General features: G+C 36.0%; 1 protein-coding gene across 4 annotated transcripts in view; it reads right to left on the bottom strand.

Moving 5' to 3' along the window:
- Positions 1–19,837, bottom strand: part of PDE10A (phosphodiesterase 10A) — a 354,429-nt gene that overhangs the window by 58,211 nt on the left and 276,381 nt on the right. For all 4 annotated transcript variants that reach the window (XM_048296774.1, XM_048296771.1, XM_048296770.1 and 1 more), the window contains exons 3-4: positions 12,614–12,642; positions 1,570–1,690 (exon numbers count right to left, since the gene is read on the bottom strand). In XM_048296774.1, the coding sequence (XP_048152731.1) occupies positions 1,570–1,690; positions 12,614–12,642 (150 nt within the window). The remainder of the gene's footprint in view (positions 1–1,569; positions 1,691–12,613; positions 12,643–19,837) is intronic.

Below are 19,837 nucleotides of genomic sequence, written 5' to 3'. Positions count from 1 at the left end.
AATACCATTATAATTTCTATGAGTAAAATAAATGCCATTTGTAAATGTTAAGCTATATTTGTCCTTGCCTTAAGAGAGAAAATCATGGGAAAATGAGGAGTTACAAATACTGCTATAAAAATGTGATTCCAAACAAACTGTTTCTATTTTCTGCACCTACTCCATCTTAAAAATACCGACACGCACTAGAAAGTTTGTAATTTTAGATTTCTACCAGATTCAGATTGTGGTATGAAACAGAGTAAAGTCAAGTTCCTTAAACTCTCAAAAGTTTAGAGTCAACCGACCATCACAACTTACTCTCAAAATCAGAACAGTGTATAGCAGACAATGTTTTTCACCATGCTTTACACAACAGACATTTTTGGATCGTGCATCTGTCTTCCCAAAAGTTAATAAATATTCTAGCCAGTAAAAAGACATATCTGGTACATATTGTCTTATGAATGAACTCAGGAGTAGTTTTAGTAGATTTCAGGGGGAAAATTACACTTGTGTGCAATCAAATCAAACAGCTTTCTTAATTTCTTTGACAAAAGGAAAAAAGTTCCACGGTGTAGTTACTTGCTCATTATCAACTCTACAACACTGGTAAGAGTTGAGGGCACAGTACTTTGCATTCGGATTTTAAATCCTTCATCTGTAGGACCTAAGTATATTGAGCTACAAGGCAAATGAGTACTGCAAAGGAAGTACCATACAAAACACCCTCCCACCTGCTTTACAAAAGAAAAAAAAAAAAGAAAATTGTAAAACATGAGCACTCTGTCTTGTCAATTCTCACTTGCTGTGTATTAACAAATTTGATTTGCTGTAAGTTGGACATCAATATCCAAATAACAGCTTAAGCAAAATCAGTAGAGAAAAAGTCCTTTTAAAGCATCATATACATAAACCAGAACTATTACTCATCATTACAAAATGATGAAGTAGCTGGCATGGTAAAACCTTTCTAAAGAGCTGACTGAAATTTACTGTGACACGTCCTATTGAAGTCTGAGTCCATCCACTCTGGCTAAACAGAAGCCAAATTACACTAATTTTGTTATTGAGAGTTTTTTGTTTGTTTTTAATTTTTAATTTTGATCATGTGCAGTATTTTGTTACCACAAAAGATACTTACATAATAAAAAAAAATAGTTAAACAACTGAGTTTAATCTGAGATCACACTGAGAATATGCCTTCTTCCAGTGACATTTCAGTTTTGTTTCAAAAGGAGTTTAAGTATGCAGTGGTATTACCAATAGTTTGTTGTTGGTTTTTTTTTTTTTACTTTCAATATTGAAAGTGAAACACCATCATAACCAGAATATTCTATTGTTTGGTTCATTTAACATGAGACAATAATTTCGCAATTGGATATGCAACTCTCTCCAAAGACGAAATTCACTTAAGTGCAGCCAGGGATTCACTGAGGGACAGAAGGTGAAGTAAGTTCACACCGAGAGAACATTCAATGAGAACATTGTTATCCCTCAATACCTGTCTTTATTAATTAAACCACGTAAGAAATGTGCTGTGCACTGATGCTGAGTAACAGCTTGGAGACATCTGATTCTCTTTCTTACCTATTTTAATGATGCTGCTCAGTTCATACAGAAGCAGTTGGTTATCTCCTCCTGTATCCAGGCGCTGCTCTATGTAGCTGTTTAATTCGTACACTACACCTTGCATATTTGTATCCTGGTACTATGGAAGCAAAGATGAGAAGAACATTTTGGAATAACTCAGATGTATTTTGCAAGTTTTAAACATACAAATTCATTAAAAACAATATGTTAAGATTTCAAGCAGAGCTGTCCTAATCCAGCTGCCTGAAGAACAAGGTCACTCCTAAGCAAGAGGCGCAGCACTCCACTCTCTGTTCCATTAGACATTTGTTCAAAGCACATTGAGAACATCACTGAGCAATTAATTATCACCTAAACTGGGCCAGGGTCATGGAAATTGTCTAAAGAAAATGAGAGAGATGACAATTATAAAGTAAGTAGACTTCAACTCCTTCCTTTTTTGCTCCTAGTCCACCAGGAAAGGAAGAAAGCAACTGCCTTAGCTACCATCTTCCACCTCAGATTCATGTGCCAAATGACGGAACTGTGCCAAGCACCAGGGCTTTCAGGTGGTGGTAGCTCAGGAAGCTCAGCCTTTCAAATACAGAAACAATTAGCATCAACCAAGTGAAGGACAAAAATCACAAGTCAAAACCACACCAGCCACTGTGGCTTCATAGGCATTTGTTTCAACTGATGATGGCAGACACAAATCAAATCTGTTGGCAGATTACAAATCAGTTAGGATATTTAGATGGGAGCCATGGGGTGCTGATTGCTGGTATGATGGAACAGCATGACATGGTTAAAATCTCACAGGAAAGGAGATGCAGCCTCCCTTCAGGGGCTCAGCTGCATTTGTTTATCCATTTCCCGAGTTCTGAGGGGCTGATAAAAACAGCACTAAATGCGTATGTGTAGCATGACAGCGTCACGAACAATAATTTCACAGAAAGAAATACTTGGCACTAAGTAAAGATTCATTACCCTGCCCAAAACTGGTAATGTGGTAACTGAAGAAAGTAATATGGTCAATTACTTACTGAACTCCATGATGCAGTAAATTACATTGCTTAAACTAAAAATTAAGCTGGTGATATTTAGACAAATTAATGTTGCTTGAAAGACTAAGGCTTATTCTCTTGCTCATTCATACTTCAGAGCCAAATTTAATATAGATCAGACTAATATAAACTACTATGGAAAAATGCTATAAATGTTCAGAGTACCGCAGTCTACCCCACTACCACTCCCATGTTTATGTGCGTATAGGTAACTCTGCTCAATAGCTTTCTAGATCTTCTCTGTCTGTAAATGTGGGTAAACATCTACATATGATACTTACTGACGGATTAGGCACAAAACTTACACAATATATTTCATGATATAACTTTTATTTCTGCTATTATTTTCATGCATACACCACATTATGTCATGAACTCAGAGCATATAAACATATATATATTCAGGGTATATTTTGCTGCTTCATCTCAAAAAAACCCAAAAAGCTCCACAAACAAAAAATCAAAAGTGCTTGCTGGATAATACCAATCCCCAGTTTCTTTAAATTAAGCAGATCTTAATGTTGACTTTAAAATTGCTCCTGAGAATATACAATCTTTGCCATGACCTCTTCTTAATCTATTAATCTGTTGCTCCACATGGACATACTAGAACATTGGACTCCTAGGCTGTCCAAATATTCTCAATGTATAACAAACCTGACACTTCATAATTCTTTCTGTAAAATGATGTGATGATTATACATTTTGACAGCAATGTAAGGTCACACTGCGTAAATGCATAAACTGCTGCAAGTCTTGAGTTTACAATACAGCATGCCACCACCACTATTAGCACCATATGGCAGCTGGCAAGCTTCCACTGCCTGCCCTCTGCTGTGTCCCACATTTACTCCTGTATGATTATTATTCACAGGGAGAAAACAATAGCATAGATCCATGCAAGTGGAGCTTTTATACTTACAATATGTAGCCATAAGTAGCCATAAAGCAGGAAAATGGTGAACAAGAGTCTACACTATTCAGACGTGCTAACCCCAGTCTGCAAAAGTATGTGTAGCCACATACCCTAAAGCAACAACAGCTAATCAAGCACACATGCACAAAGCCTTTATCATGTGGAAAAATGCCTTCTCAGAACTTGGAAATGAATACATATCTTTGCCTGCGACTCACAGTCAGGATTTAAATCAAATCTTCAAAGGTTAAAGCGAATACGTTAAGAGAACGCATCATCAAAATGAGCCCACTGGCATAACAGCTCTGGCAGAATAACTACTTTCCCTCTAATCAAGCAGCAGTTCCACATGCACAGTAACTCTATAATAGCTATGTGCCCTTTGTCCTCACCTCTGCGACAGATGCTTGCAAATGTTTTATAAGCAGGGCAAACCACTGCACGCAGCCATCACTGAAAAGATGGCAGCTGTGTAATGCAGGGTGTTGTTACGTGGCACACTTCTGGTACTGACCATCTGTGGACCCACAACTGGCCAGATGAATACAACTTGTCCAGATTCACAATTAAGTAGTTCTACCATTTAGATCAATCATCAACAAAGAATTACTCCGTCATGCAGTGCAATGTTTTTCCTTTTATTACGGTAGAGTGAAAGAGTTTTTTTTTAGGTTCTAGGCATTTTAGATTGGATAACCACAAGTATGTTTGGTCGAAAAACCACAATAGTCTTTATGAAACCACGTATTTAAACACTGAATAAGTCATCAGCAAACTCTGGTACAAGCACTACCCAATGTGGTTGCTAACACAGACTTGTGTATATTTGGTGTAAAAGTTACTTTGGGAAAGCAGCTCCTCAAAAAAATTCAACACACTTGGTGGAAAAGGAGTTTTATTATATATATACACCATTATATGGAGTAAGTACAATTTCTTAATTTGCAATTTAAACATTATTAATACTCATCAACTTTTCCTTAATTCATTCTTCCCATTGCTGATTTCCTTCTATTTAAGATTTGGTGTCTACAAGTATTTTAGTATACTTACTGTAAAATTCTGAATTTCAGTGACATTATGTAAAATAATTCAACTGGACTAAAAACAAGTTTAGCGCTACCACACCAGCATCATATTTCTAGTAGCTGTGTATGTTTTAAAGCTGTGAAAATGGACTAACAATTAAAAAGGGAAATCATGTTATAAATATTTATATTTCAATCAATAAATATGAAATAAGATTGTTTTTTCAGGATTTATGTAAAAATATTTATACGGCTCTTAGTCTTTAGAATATTGCAGTGCAATAGAAGACAACAACCCGTGACAGGTGATTGAAGAATAGTTTTGTGACTTAGAACTAAACAAGCAGGCTAAGAACATAAACTTTAAAGGAGATACTGAAATGCTGTAGAGTGAGATGAATTTTAAGTATTCGTTCACAGAGAAACTAATATTCAAGTACACAATTAAATATCTAAAGTAAAAAAAACCTGAAATGAAGATTAATTTCCGTGCTTTGATGCTCATAGCGCAGCTGTGCTACAGGCATTTTATGCTTTTGCAGGAAAGAAAAAGCCCTTCTGCTGCAACAAAAAGCCTTCATTAATACAGCAGAGGGTCAACAAGTGACAACATAATCCAGAGGTTGATATGTTTTCTCTGTAACTCCTTAAAACATCTTATGAATAGCCACAAGAAGAGTAAGTTTCTATGTAACACTTACTCCCTACTACAGAGCTCTTTTTCCAGAGCAACAAATGCCTGGTTCTGCAACAGAACCTGGTCCTTTTGTAGGTCTCAAAGTGTATGACCCTATCACAGACTAGAGTTAGAATAAACAAGTAGCCCAAATTCCATTTAATGTGGAGAGGCATAGCCAAATGTACTTTGGGGGTGCAGAAATTCAACAGATGAGGAGAAGGAAAAAACCCAAACCAACCAAACTCAAATGTCCTTGTAAAACTGTGCCATCCCAGGCTTCCCTTATTTCATTTGCTATGCCACAGGAGCCAGGAGGTGAGGGGCAATGCCTGACTCTCAGCACTGTGCAGGCTGCCTAGATGGAGTGAACAGTAAGAGACTCAGCAGGGCTGGGTGGCCCGATGCTACATGTTGTATCCAGTGCCACCAATTGTATCCAACTTCAAGGCACTCTAGGAGTGTCACAGGGGGCCATAACACGGACAGATGGAGGCGCACTTGAAACTGAGGACATGTATTTAATCCAAGACATGTAAGCAGGACAAAAAGAACAGAAAAAACAAAAAAAGAACCCAAACAAACAAACAGAAACACCTGAAACAAACAAAAAAAGCCCACCAAAAGCACAAAAACACAAACAAACCAACCAACTACAAAAGAACTAAAACAGCTTCAAAAAACTAACAACAAAAAACACTTTGTGAGATCAAAATTACATTCTTAGGAAAGAAAAAATGAACTCAGCTGTCCAGGTAAGAAGGAATTCTTGGACCAGGATTAGGATCTGTTGGGGCAAATAGAGGTTCTTATAAGGAACCTCAGTTCTTGAACAGGGTGAAATCACTAAGACTAAAGGATTTACGTAGGCCAAGGACATTGTACATAGACACAGGAGTTTAAAACACCTACTCTCTATCTGGTTACACCACTTAGTATTTTAGATAACCAACTTCTTCAAACCACGTAAATTAAACTGTCAATGGCAGCATCAAAACTTGCAGATAATAAATTCAAGTAATTCTGTGCAACATTTTACACAAAAGAATGTCCTTAGGCAGGGACTGGATTTCACCCAAGGTTCTTCAGTCATCTTTTTAAAACTGACAGCTCCTCTCTTCTCTATTAGCACACTACAGAACATAGGCAGCTGCTGAACCGAAAATGACCAAAATTTCCTCATAAACTTCCAGCCAACACAAGTTTTCTTTCCTATAAAACTATAGTCTTGGCAACAAGAGTAATCAGGGAAAGAATTTAAAGGAAAAACTAAGAAAACCTTCCAAACAGAAAAAGAACATTTGTTTGAAGTCTTAATGTCTGAATTAACATTTGATTGAGATGTCAGTCTAAAATATTTCATGCTAGATATTTTCATACTTGACCAGAAGTATAAAAAGACAGGTCTTACATACCTAAGTTCTCAATGCCATTGATGCTTGCATTATAAAAATGATTTTCCAACAGCAACACTTCTGTACTTCTTAAAAAAAAAGAACTGTTGCCACAAAAAGAAGTAAATAAACTAAAATATTTGATGCCTTTTGCTGAAATAGATCAGCTTTACCTTCTCTCAGGTAACATTATGAAAAATCCCATATGCACAGTTACTATCCTGATTTAAGAGATTTGCTCTATATAATTTTCCAGCTGCATCCATAAATTATCTTCTGGAAAGATAATCAATACTCAATTACTTGTATCTTTTCTAAAGAAATACTATATGTCCTTTAAGAATTTTGGCACTATTACTTTATTTGCCCACACAATAAGTAGCTTTTTAAACTGAAGAATATTCTTTTGTGTTTCTGGTTTTTTTTCTTCCTCACAAAAGAATGCATAACTAGAAAGGAACATATTGGTGGCTAGATTCAGCCCCTTAAAGGGAAAGGCAGCCTTGTAAGAGACATTTATTTTAAAAGTACCTAAAATCTTCATTCCATGTGTCACTACACTTTACCACAATGAGTATTCAGACATCTAGTGTAGAAAAAAAGAAGGCCAGACTTGTAAGTACCACAATAGTCACCTACTTCTTTAAATGCAAGAAATTATTTTATTTTAGTTATAGTAGTGTTATTGCCCTTCTGATGGCCAGTGGGTATAAAGAAAGAAATAGATGCAGGGGGAAGAAAAAAAAATCCAACCTATTTAATTAAATTGATGCTAAAATTTATTCAGGTCATTTTTATGTGTAGTGAGGTAGGTTGTGCACGTGTTTGCCATGTATGTTTATGTGTACTGCTACCTTTTCTAGGCCTGGTACTTTCACTGGCTGCAATATTTTGCATTGTTTATCTGCACTGATGTTTATCTGGAGCATTACTAGTTCCCATCTTGCATGGAAACTGGTGTTTGTTATTTTGGGGCACAGATAAGCACGAGATAACTACACTCTAATAAAAGTGAAAACACATGTAAACTGCACATTTGAAGAAACAAAAATATGGATCTTGACTTCATTTAAAAAAATCATTAAAAACCACAAAACCCCAAACCCTACAAAAGGGTAATCAAACTGCTTGTTTCACGGTGGAAATGCTGAGCCAAAGGATGTGAAATCCTTGGACTGGAGAAAGTGGTAAGCAATCTTACAGTGCAGAGATGGCTTTCAGAGGAGCAATGAACTTGGAGAGGAAATTCAAAAAAAAATGAGAAGAGGTAGCTGGGCTTGGCTGGAGTAACCAGTTTTCATTAAACTTGGACACTGGAAAGCAAGCAACTCTAAAGAGCAGTCTTAGCTGAGGTGATTAATTTTAATGCTTGTACATAGCCTCAGAGAAAACTGCTCCTACACGCATTTGTCTGACGTATGTTCTTCTTGTTTTGACTGGAGAGGACATGGGTTAGAACTTGCATGGTAAATAAAGTTTAACACTGCAGCACCATACACAGGTATTTATGAATTTTTTCTTCACCCATCAAACACCTTCACAACAAAAGGAAAGAAGGGAAAATACGAGATGATGTTTGGCAGCACAGGCCCTATTATGATGAAAACCAGCTCTCTTACTCTGCACAGAAAGGACTCACTAGTTTTGAAGGCACACATTTCCCAGCCTTTTTATGTAGCTGATTTCCAAGCCTCAGAGAGATGGTGAACACCTTTCCTAGAAGAAGTTTCTTGCCCCATAACACCCACTCATTGACATCCATTCTAACCTTCCCATCAGCTCCTTCCCTGTTACCAAATGGTAACACTGAAGTAAATTGTTTCACAATAGGAAAAATACATCATAAAGAGCAAAGGCTTCACTTACGAGAAAAGAACGTTATGATTACATAGAAGCAACCATATAATCTGTTATTAACTGTAAGGCTCATAAAATTTCATGAATATCTCAATTATATCACCTCACAAGATTATATAATAAAACAGCATAATGAGCTTCAGTTTAACTTGACAGGGCTGAATACTGCTCCTCTTTTTAAAAAGCTTTTTATAAAATGACATTCCCTCCTAATACTTGACTTGCAAGCACTCTAAAACACCATGTACAAAATTAAAAATAAACTTCTTCATTTTCCTACCACTGTTGCTTATCACTACCACAGGATTCACAAGGTTTTCTTTTTAAAGAAGTCAGCTTATACAAGCATCTTCTCGTGACAATAGGTGCAATGTCATTTGCAACACTTCTAAAGGCTAAATATATATTTATATATATATTTATATTTGTTCTAGTTCCCTCAACTTTTGGATTAATTTGCTCTCATTTCCTGGGACAGCATGAAAACATTTAAATCCATCTTTAATAAGGAGATACTACAAGGAATGAGTTTGCTTTGCCAATGTGTCATAAAGAGCCCAAACCTTTACTATCAGTTGCACAGTGAAGATGCGCGCAATTACTGCAACTATTTACTGAAAACACACTTGCTAATTCTGTGACTGGCAGTGACATACTGTGCTGGGTGCTGGCTGGTGCCAAGGCAGCTGCCAAAAGGCTGCAAGTCCAAAAAGGGGAAAGGAGAGGATTAAAGTATCAGTCCTGTTTCCAAGAATAAAGTACTGTAAATGAGCAAGTCACTTGCTAGGTAATTATTTTCCGGTGTTTATATGGTAAACTTCTGCAAAGTGAATTGCTGTTGGCATTGCCAGAGTTTACAAAGCAAAGGTACTTGCCAAAAGGCAGCCTCACTGGAAGTATTGTTCAAGTAAACATCGAATGGAAAGTTATTAAGCAAAATGAACAGCTAATTTTGCCATGATCATATCAGGAACATTGAGTATTTTCATTTAAACTTCAGAATCTGAGGTACAAAAGAGCACACAGTGATCACGGGAAACTTAGCAGCACGTAGAACAGAATCCTGGCTATAGTTCATGAAGGAATGGGGTTATTTTTGCCAACTGAAAAGAATAACATGTCTCCAAAGCACACTGTTTTCACTGATGCTGTAAAAGAATTACATCTTTAGTCTACATGTACGTGAATACATATGCACTTAGTGCTTGAACTCACACTCCCCTATTTTCGTTTCTTTTGCAGATGAAACAGCAAAAGAATAAAGTACTCAGCTTAAGTTTTGTTCATCCAAGTAGTTCAATAGTTGGTTTTCTTTCTGAAATCCCTCTGCCCAGAAAACCACTTATGTAGCTAGGATGGATGGGATCAGCCAACACACATCTGCACAATAAGTCAGCAGAAGAAACTCAGCATTTCCAAGGATTTTCCCAATGCTACATCATGTGAAAAGGAGATTCTGTCCCCAGTTACATATATTTCATAAACACTGGAAACTAGTACTCAGAAAAAAGTTCACAGGTTCACTGGTCACAGATGATCATGAGGTATTTTGTAACCAGAGCTGTTCTTATGCCAAAAGCAGTCTACAGGAATCAGAAAATCTTTCCCCTCCATCTCCCATCAGATGTTAGGTCAGGCCAAATAAGGAAATCATTACATATAATTTCTGAACACCAAAATATGGACAAAACTGCCTTTAGGAGACCAGAATTAAAAATAATAAAATTTTAAGACTTTCTTTTCTATTCTACAATTCTCAAAATTTAAAGTATGTGGAAGTTTTCTCCTGTCTTCTCCTCCTTTCTCCTCTTCCTTCTTTCAAAACTTGAAATGAAGGGCCAACAGCCAAGTTTTTTGCTTTATTTCAATTTTCTATTAAAAAGCTAAAAATGATAATATATTCAAAATGCAGTTTCTATACAACAGGAATTCAGAACTTCTATTTTGAAATTTCTTAAATTTTCACTGTGAAATTGCAACAGAAAACCCTTGAAAATACTGAAATTTCCTTCCAACAATTAAAGATTTTTTTCAGTATATTCCTACCCTGTTTTCTAGTTAACATGGTATTTTTAAGCAATCAGTGATTTAATTCTGCAATAAATTTCCTTTCACTAACCTTAATTTTTCCTTCCCTATGATACAAGCTGCTTCTTGCAGATGTTTTCAGGAATTAAAAATGTAACACTTAATGACTTCAAAAATCATAATTTTTCAGTCATCATGAACGTCTTTGTCTGAAAAGCATTACTCATGTACAGAACTTTCCTAATTTAAATTATAATTTATGTTCATATTTTAATTAAACTGGTATCTGTTTTAGCTGCTGCTGAAGAAAGAGGATGTGTTACAATGGTCTACATTATTATGTATGGCATTATTCAAAAATATAACAAACAAACCTGTTGATTTGTAGCATGGTGTGTTACTGAGTACCTTCAAGTACTTTACTTTAAAAAAAGCCAAACCAAATAGCAGTGCAACACAGTATACATACCAAGTGCACAATGACTGATGGCTAAAAAAACAAGGGAGAAAATGTTTACTAAAGAACATCTGAAGTATCATCTGCACCCTACTGATTCCAGGGCTTCAAGTGACAGCCCATCCATCTTTAGGAAACTCTAAGCCACTAGATATGACTTTGAGGGGCTGAGATGGCTGCAACCAGTCTGAGAGACACAGGGTGTGACTGGCAAGGCAGACTTGGGGAGTTCAGGGTTTCAGAACTTGCTTTCTTTGCCCTAAGTAGCTCAGATGAGGTAATCAAGATATATTCTGCAAATCCGTTTTACAGAGTTTTAGGTAAATGTTAATCTACTAAATTAATGACAATTAAAAGAAACTTTCCCGCATGCATAATTAGAGCTTCTGAGATTTTTCGGCAGATCATTAGTTATTTTGAAATCAAAACAATATATAAAGATATTCTACGAACAATAATTCTAGGTTACACCAAAATGTATTCACTGTCGTAACAGTAGCATATTAAGGGATGAACAAAAACAATGTTGAAAATTAATGAATTACTAAAACACACTAATTTTCAACAAAATTCTCAACACCCTTACAAATCCATGGTACATCATGTATATGGAAAACATCTGCTTGAGTAAACTCATTTTAGACAGCATTTAATTTCTTTTTTGTATGTATGAGGTGAAATTCAGTTCCCCCTTATCCCAGCCCTCTGCTCAGAGTTACAAAACTGAGGTTTCCACTACTAGCCTTAGTTCTCCACTCCTTCCACACTCTAGCATTTTCCAAAGGCCTTCTACTGAGAGAAAGACTACCCAGACAGTTTTTGCAGTCTTTCAACCTGCCCTGTTTTTAATATGTGTCTGACACTACTGTGCTTCTCCTGAGAATATGAAATAGTTTATGCAAGATATTCAAGAAGTTTAGAAAACAGAATGATTCCACCTCAGAAAGCAGTAAGGGTGCCCCCTTCTTATGGGGTCCCTCAGGATGACTGGACCCCTCTGGGGGCAACAGATTGTCCTGTACTGATCTTTTCTCATTCACAGAAAAGACACTCATTCCTAACAGATCCCTGTAATTAGTCCTCAATCATGGAACAATATTCTGTAGGACACAGTGTCAATAAGATGTAAGGCTAGGGCTGGTTATCTGTTACTGAATATGTTTTTTTAGGATTTTACATTACATTTCATGCAGAACACTGCAAAATATTTTAAATTAGAGAATTGAACTCATCGTACCATAGCACATCTCAAAAGGGAGTTATTAAATAGGGCATTTTTCTTCCCTTTTTATGCTTGCCATCTATTGAGGCAGTTGCACTGATTAAATAGTCTGATGTTATGTTCAAAGTCCCATGAATTTCCTGGTTTCCATGAAGTACCTTTTTAAAACTGGATTATGAAAATAGCACTGGGATAACTCTAAATGCAAAATACCCTTCAGTTTATTTACAGGCAATCAAGTGTTCCTAATACTTATTTTCCTTATTAACTCTTCTCTAGACAGCCTGTACAACAATTTTTCTCTGGAGATCCACTATAACCAGGGAATAGAGTTAAATCTTGATCAGAGTCTGTGGAAAAAATCATTTTAAATGAGCAGTGGGACACTTCTTTTTAGAGGGGATAGAGAGCAGCACTTACCCTGCTGACTTCTTTAGGAGCCATTTCATCTAAAAAGAAACAAACCAAAAAATTAGGCACACTAGGAAGTTTCTAGGCTGAATGAAGAACAAGATAACAAACTTCAAACAATTTTTCACATATGTACAAAACTTTTCTAACATGGTTCCATAAAGCGATTGAAATATCCTGAGACTGGCTTGCATTTACAATCTTTTAAAAACTTCTAAAGCTAACAATCAATTGAAATTAGGACGATGTATTTAGGAATTCTATCCTGACTTAATAAGAATACAAAATTTCATACATATCAGAACTCAGAGGGAAGCTGGCACAGGCCAGCAAAACACTACACTTATACTCCAGTTCAGTAAGGCTCTTGATAGTACTGCATAGTCTGAGAATTAAACACCTTTGCTACCAAATATATGCCACCAATATCCTACAGGGAAGCTAGTGAGCAGCCTTATTCAGAACCTCCTGTTCTGAATATCAAAGATGCTAGTCCTGTCGACTTCTTTGGATGTGAAAAAAATGTCTTGTAGCCATAAGAAAAGACGAATATCACTGATGTGATCTGGCATAACATGTTAAAATAGATTAAGAGATTTTATTTTATATATACACAAAATATAATGTTTTGTCCTTTCAAATGCAAACAGACTTTCATGGATTTTTGGTAAATTTAATACATATAAATAAACACAGGTACAATATCAGAGCACCAGCTAAAATACTTAGTATTTCTGAAAATGATGGGAAAACAGCTATACAGCAAGAACACAACTGCCACAGGAGAAGTTTCCAACTTTCAGTTTAACCACACCAAAAGTAGCTTAAGCACACATTTACAAACCTCCAGTTGGTTAGTTGTTTCTGAAAACATGAAGAGAACTATTTTTAACTTTTTATTTGCTCTTATGGATCAAATTACTATACTTCAGAAATTAAAATTAAGTCAGGAAATAGATTTAATCTCACAGAAAATACCATATGTTTATGTTTGCCAAAGGCTCTTCATATATTGACATTTAACATGAACTTTTAAACAATAAAGGCAGAAAAAAACCCACATTTTCTAGAAAACATATTTAATACACAATTTCTGGTGAAAGAATTCTCTATAGCAATACAGATTTCCCCTCAAAATGGAGTGATGCCAAGGAAAACAATATATTTCACAACAATGAGTAAGTATTAGTCTCCTCTTAACCCCAGACAAATTATATGCAGCTATTTTACACATGCAGAACACAGACATAAACTTAACTCAGCTCTTTAAGGCAATTCTGTTGCTTGCAATGCAATGTGTAACACATGCTCTGCCACATTCAGTGATGTTATCTTCCTGAACCAGACAAATCTACATACCAGTTACAAGAACAGCCAGAGCTATGCTCAAAATCCATCTCCCCTACTACCTGATTTCTGACACTGAGCAACAGGAAATGTGAACAGCAGAAAACAGAGTGATGACATGACAATTTCCTTGGAGTAAAATCTCAGTGTTCAGCAACCAACGGATTAAACATTTCTTGAATCAGTGTTGATACTTTTCTGTTTAAAGGATGGGGTTTTCTTCCTCACACTTTTGTGGGGTAGGAGGGGTGTTAGATTTTGTTTGGCTGGTTATTAAACCTGAGTCACCAGTCTTCAGCATTCTCAAAATTCTATGAGCTCCACAGTTCAAACACATAATACGAGAAAAACTATTTTATTTTGAATCTGTGCACTATGTATTTCATCTGATGCCCTCTATTCACCTTATTTATGGAGCCTGTGATGCTACAGATCTCTCAAGCAAGTCCTTCTCTGCTTCATACCCCATCTAAACCTCTCCTGGTTTGAGAAGACTGGTCTGGTTTGCTGCAGGTAACTCTCACCACTTCTACTTCCTCTGTCCCACTGCATCTTGCTGGAATGGGAAGTCCAGAATTACAGGCAATTCTGCAGCTCAGGAGAACACACCTAGGACTTACAGAATGACACAGCGATAATTTAGGGAGTTTCTCTCTATTTGAAAGGAATAATACCTAACATTTTACTTGTTTCTTGATAGTTACTAAACACTGGGCTAACATTTTCAAACATTTATATTCTGTAATACTGATATCACTCACTCAAATTTATAACTAAGACTCCTCTACTGTATGTGTAAAATTACTTTCCCCATGTAAAGTAGTCAGCATTTATCAGAATTAACTTTGCCACCTGTTTTGTCTCTCACTCAGTACCTTTAGTACCCTGGATAACTCTACCCAAAAAAAAAAAATTATAATCTTATCTTCTTATCTTCCAAATTAACTTCAACCCTGCATCCTCTTACCCAAGTGATGTATATATTGAAAAACATGGGTAAATCATACTAGCAATCTCCCTCTACTGGAACAAAATCAATGTATTGTAACATTTTGTCGCAGGTTGGGTTTGTAACCAGGCAGAATGCTAACCTATGACACATATTGAACATAAATAACTACCATCACAATTCTATCCCATCACACCATTGTAAGACATAACTGCCACTGCAATTTCAGCTTAACTACCTATACAATTCTAATTAAAAACTGCACAGTACACTACAGATATTCGTAATAATCATTATAGTAATTAAAGACAGCATCCATCTGGGAAAGCTTCCATACTAAACCCAGTCAAATAAGATAGGAAGAAGCAGAAAGAAAGAAAAGGAACAGACAGAAAAAAAATCCACAGAAGTTTGTTGTTCAGCACAGTATAAATGAGGCTAGGTTTATTTGGCTTGGGGTTCTTTTTGTTGGGGTGTGTGTGAAGAGGTGTTAAATTGTGTAACTGTTCATTTAATGGGAAAAAATTGCATTTCATTCTGCACATTTAAAAAAAAAATCCCATTTCTTACTTGGAGTTTTATGCATGCATTTAAAAAGAACAAAACAAAACAAAGGCCAATAGGCTTTTGACAATTGCAAGATGCTAAACCGGAGTAGTCACAAAGAAAACTTTAATACAAAGCAAGTTTTTCAACATCTCAGACACGAAATTTTGAGGCATTTACCATGGAAGCAATGATTCTAATGCCCAGTTAGTTTTATCATAGGAACTCTTCTGGAAAAACAGCATTGACTTTCTCCCTGGTCTCATGCTGTTCTTTTTTCTGTGTAGTTAAATATTACTGCTGGTACACTATTGTTGTTGATGACAGCAAACAAATGCTCAGGATTAATTCTGTTTATGAGATCCCAGATAGCTCTACAGTCACAGTTTCCTAAGGAGTGTTTTCCCACACAGCAGATATCAGATTGACCTAATAATTTTTCTTTTGAAAATTTGCTTTAGGCTTCAGATAATAAGACACAAGTTGTTTGTAATGCTATTAGACCAGCATAGATATATTTGTTGCCTTTTTTTCCCTTGAAAAGTGTCATACACCTATAGATCAATACAAATTCCACATAAGTTTGTGTAGACTGATCTCACCACCCTGAAATAAAGTTTACCAGGTTTAATTTATCTCTGTGGTAGAATGGCATTGGTCAGATGAAATTGGTCAGTCTATTTTAATTGCAATTTGCATTCTTGTTTTAGACTTCTTGAATCCGGCAGCTCATGTGTCCACTGCATTTGTAAGATCTTTCAAAGACACCTCAGCTGAGGGTGAGTTTCCTAAAGCAGTAACTATCACACATATGCAACAGAAATTTCAAGCCATCACTCAAAAATGTTCTTGCTTCTTAATGCACAATCTCATTAAGAGCACCTGAACAGCTCTCCTGATTTTCAACTGCCTGGATTTATTTCACAGTTCAGAAGCACTCATAGTGTTACTTCACAGAAAACTAACTTAGACAGTTAGTTTAAACATAGACATAGACATTGAAAGGGAATATTCATTAGATTGATCACTGGTGGCACATTGTGTTTCCTTCCCTGAGGCAGGACAAAATATGAATTCTAGCTATTTTACATGAACAATAAGATCTACATTTTTAAGTTCCTGAAAAAGGATGCTCAGTTCTTCCTCTTCTTAAGTAACATACATCAGACAATAAATAAGGCCCGAACCAAGACTTCACTGCAGATGGTAAGCAGAGAAACATATTGTCTCCCGGGTGTCCGAAAATTTTAATTCACTCCTTTGCATATAAGCAAACAGGGCACTACACACAATAGGATTCAGGAGACTATGCATTTGACTTCATTAGACATACCTAAATCTGGTAAATTTGGAACCTTATTATTTTCTATGGTCTTAGCCCGCACTAAAATGATGAAAGAAACAGAGCAATTTTGCAGGATGGCTTATCCTGGCCAGAAAGCTTCCAAAAGGCATCTTCTGAAAGTATCACCAGTCCTTGTGAGAACAGAAAGGCATGAGGAAGATCCAGGTTTTGCTTCAGTTTCCAAAACTGCTTAGTTGTATAAAACATACTGACAGTAGCTCCACAGGTATACATCCATGATCATAAAAATCCTCCATTATACAATGCATGTGGCAATTTAGACTAATCTAAGCAGAGCATTTCCACAAAATTACGATTAAAAAAATTGGTTTATAATTAACATAGACGTACCTTCTAACTTCTATTTACATAGCAGGAAGATGGGTGTACTCCCAAACTTCTGGAATATCTACCCCACATCTTCTAAAGGTTTCATAACATTCTGTAGAAGTCTCTCAAGTTTAATACACCTCAGCAAAAACCATGTTGGAACCTGGGCTCTGACCATCAGGAAGAAACTTAATAGTTTCCAGCAGTAAATATGCTTTATCAAGAAAGTCTATGATTGTGTTTAATGGTAATTAGCCGATGACTTCATATCCTATTAAACATGGCTGTTGAATGACAAGAGTGTTAAACTGGTTAGCTCATCCACCTTATCAGTCAACAAGGTGCAATCACCATTGTTTATTACCAGAATGCAGTCACAAAACAATGGGCTGAAGAGTGTGTAAAACAATTTATCATTTTTTCACACCAGTTTACAGTTGCACCTTTTTGCCTACATCTACCGCTTTTCTCATCTGACACAAAATTCTACCGGGTTTTCACTTGATTTTTTCCCTTTTTTTTTTTCCCCAGAAGTCCTGGCTGCCAAGCATAAGGTATCCTAAGAGTTTACTGTAATCAATGCATCTAAGAAAGAGCATTATCACTAATAATCTGTCCTCTCACTTTTGAATAGAGCTGTTCCTTTACTTTTGAATATTTTTCAAATACCAAATTCAAACTTCAAAATTGAAGTTTTATTGTGTTCAGCAGGTGTTTACAAAGAGAAGAAAAAAATGACATTGCCGTTGGCTCAAATACTACTTAGATATATACCTTAAGCAATTCCGTTAAAATCAATAGAACTGCTACAGCATACATTGGAAATCAGAAATGCTTTTATGTATTAAATATCATGGCATTTCTGTTATGTATAGTGATTCAGGGCTGAAGGAGATGATTAAAAGAGAACACTGCTGGAAGCAGGTCCTACAAAGCTCTAACAACCTGAGTAAGCCCCACTGGATCTTGTCCATTGCGAGACATTTTGATATTTTAAAAAAAACATGCATACCTTTTGGACCCTGCTGGGCCTCTTGAGTTTGGCTTGTTTATTCCTAGACCATGAATACCTCTTCTCAACTGATAAGATGCCTGGAGAACTTTAAGGAAAGACACTTCCTGCTTTCTCAACACCTATATACAGCCCACACTCCACTCTGAGCCTAATGAGGCAAGCGATGGCATCACACAGCTCAGTGCCATGATGTTCCCATCCCTGGCATGGAGCAAGGCTTCCAAGGCTTGTTGGCCCAAACAAACCAAGAAATTTCAGCAGGTTGTCAGCTTCTGGAGCAGGAAATACTGCGTATGGCTCAGTGACAGCAAGAGAACATAATAATGTTATACATGTTAGGAAGAATGTAATCTTTCACTTACCCTGGGGAAACAGAGCATCAGATACCAACATTTTCAGTAAACTTTTTGCTTTTAATTATTTCTATTTCGTTCTCATCCCTGCCTTTTTGATCACTTTATTCTCACCTCCTTCTGTTTAGAAACATTAAAGATTTTTTTTTAGAGAAAAACATGCCCACATAATAAAATTGTAACTTACTGGACTCTTAAGAAGTTGTTCAAAATTTTCAGATTCCAGTGTTTATCGCTATAGAGAATCAAAAGTAGAACAAGAAGCTTTGCAGCCTGCCTGATTTTCTACTGTCTGCATTGAAAACAAATGTCATGTTACTGAACTTTGCAGCAAAATCCTCAGAATTTGCACAAAAATCAAGACAGAGCAGTTTTCTTCTCTTTAGAACAGCTGACAAAAGAAACACAAGAAAACACCCCAGAGGAAAAGTTTGCTAACGTCAACAAGGGTAAGAGATCATTAGAGCTTGAGATGATGGGTTACCACATGGGAGGGTGCAGTGATCCAGTGTGAAACATATTTATGTCAGGGGAATCATCTCAATCTCTCTGAAGAAACCATACTGTAACTACAACATAGGTGCATTTGTATTAGAGATGTATTTTATTTACTTTACTCTGTAGATTGAAAACCAAGAAACTGAAAAAAATGTTTAAATTAATCAGGAAAAAAACCTGAAGAAGAAAAAGAGGGACTAAAATTTACAAATTAAGCCTTTTTGCTTTTAGGATATTTCAGCTGATTTGTTAGTAATCATAATCAAGCTCTCAGTGACTGAGTTGAATATTACAGAATAATGATGTGCAGATAATTCATGACTTTGGAGTCTTTGAAAAATGACATGTTATACTAACATGATGAACAGATTGAAACCAAGAGAAGATTGAACTATTTACTACTTATCAGTACCACCACTGTGAGTAAAACATTTTGCTTGCAATGAGAAGACTGTCAAAAAAAAAAAAAAAAACAAAAAAAAAAAAACAAAACTTCAGGGAGTGGAAAGGAACAGAATATGTAACTACAAAATTATAGACAGTTCTCCATGAACGATAATGACAGCACCTTATGAGTTTCTGAACTAGTCATTTTTATTCTAAAAAGATTTTGTAATGACAGATAATTATAATTCACAGTAATTATACAAGAAAAAAAATTTTAAAAATTATCTTTTTGGCTGCTCTACAACAACAACAAAAAAATCCAAGACATTGTGGAGTTCAGTATTCTTCAACTGACATTTGAACAAATGCAAAATTTTAACTCTCTCTAGTAGCAGGTGCAGTATTAAAAATGTTAGGCCAGATTTAGAAAAGTTTTCAGGCAGGGATACATCCACTATGATTT

This window comes from Corvus hawaiiensis, chromosome 3 (assembly GCF_020740725.1).
Source record: "Corvus hawaiiensis isolate bCorHaw1 chromosome 3, bCorHaw1.pri.cur, whole genome shotgun sequence".
In the NCBI taxonomy this organism is placed as follows: Eukaryota; Metazoa; Chordata; class Aves; order Passeriformes; family Corvidae; genus Corvus; species Corvus hawaiiensis.
The sequence above is the reverse complement of the archived record's forward strand: the minus strand, read 5'-3'. Positions and strand labels throughout refer to the sequence as shown.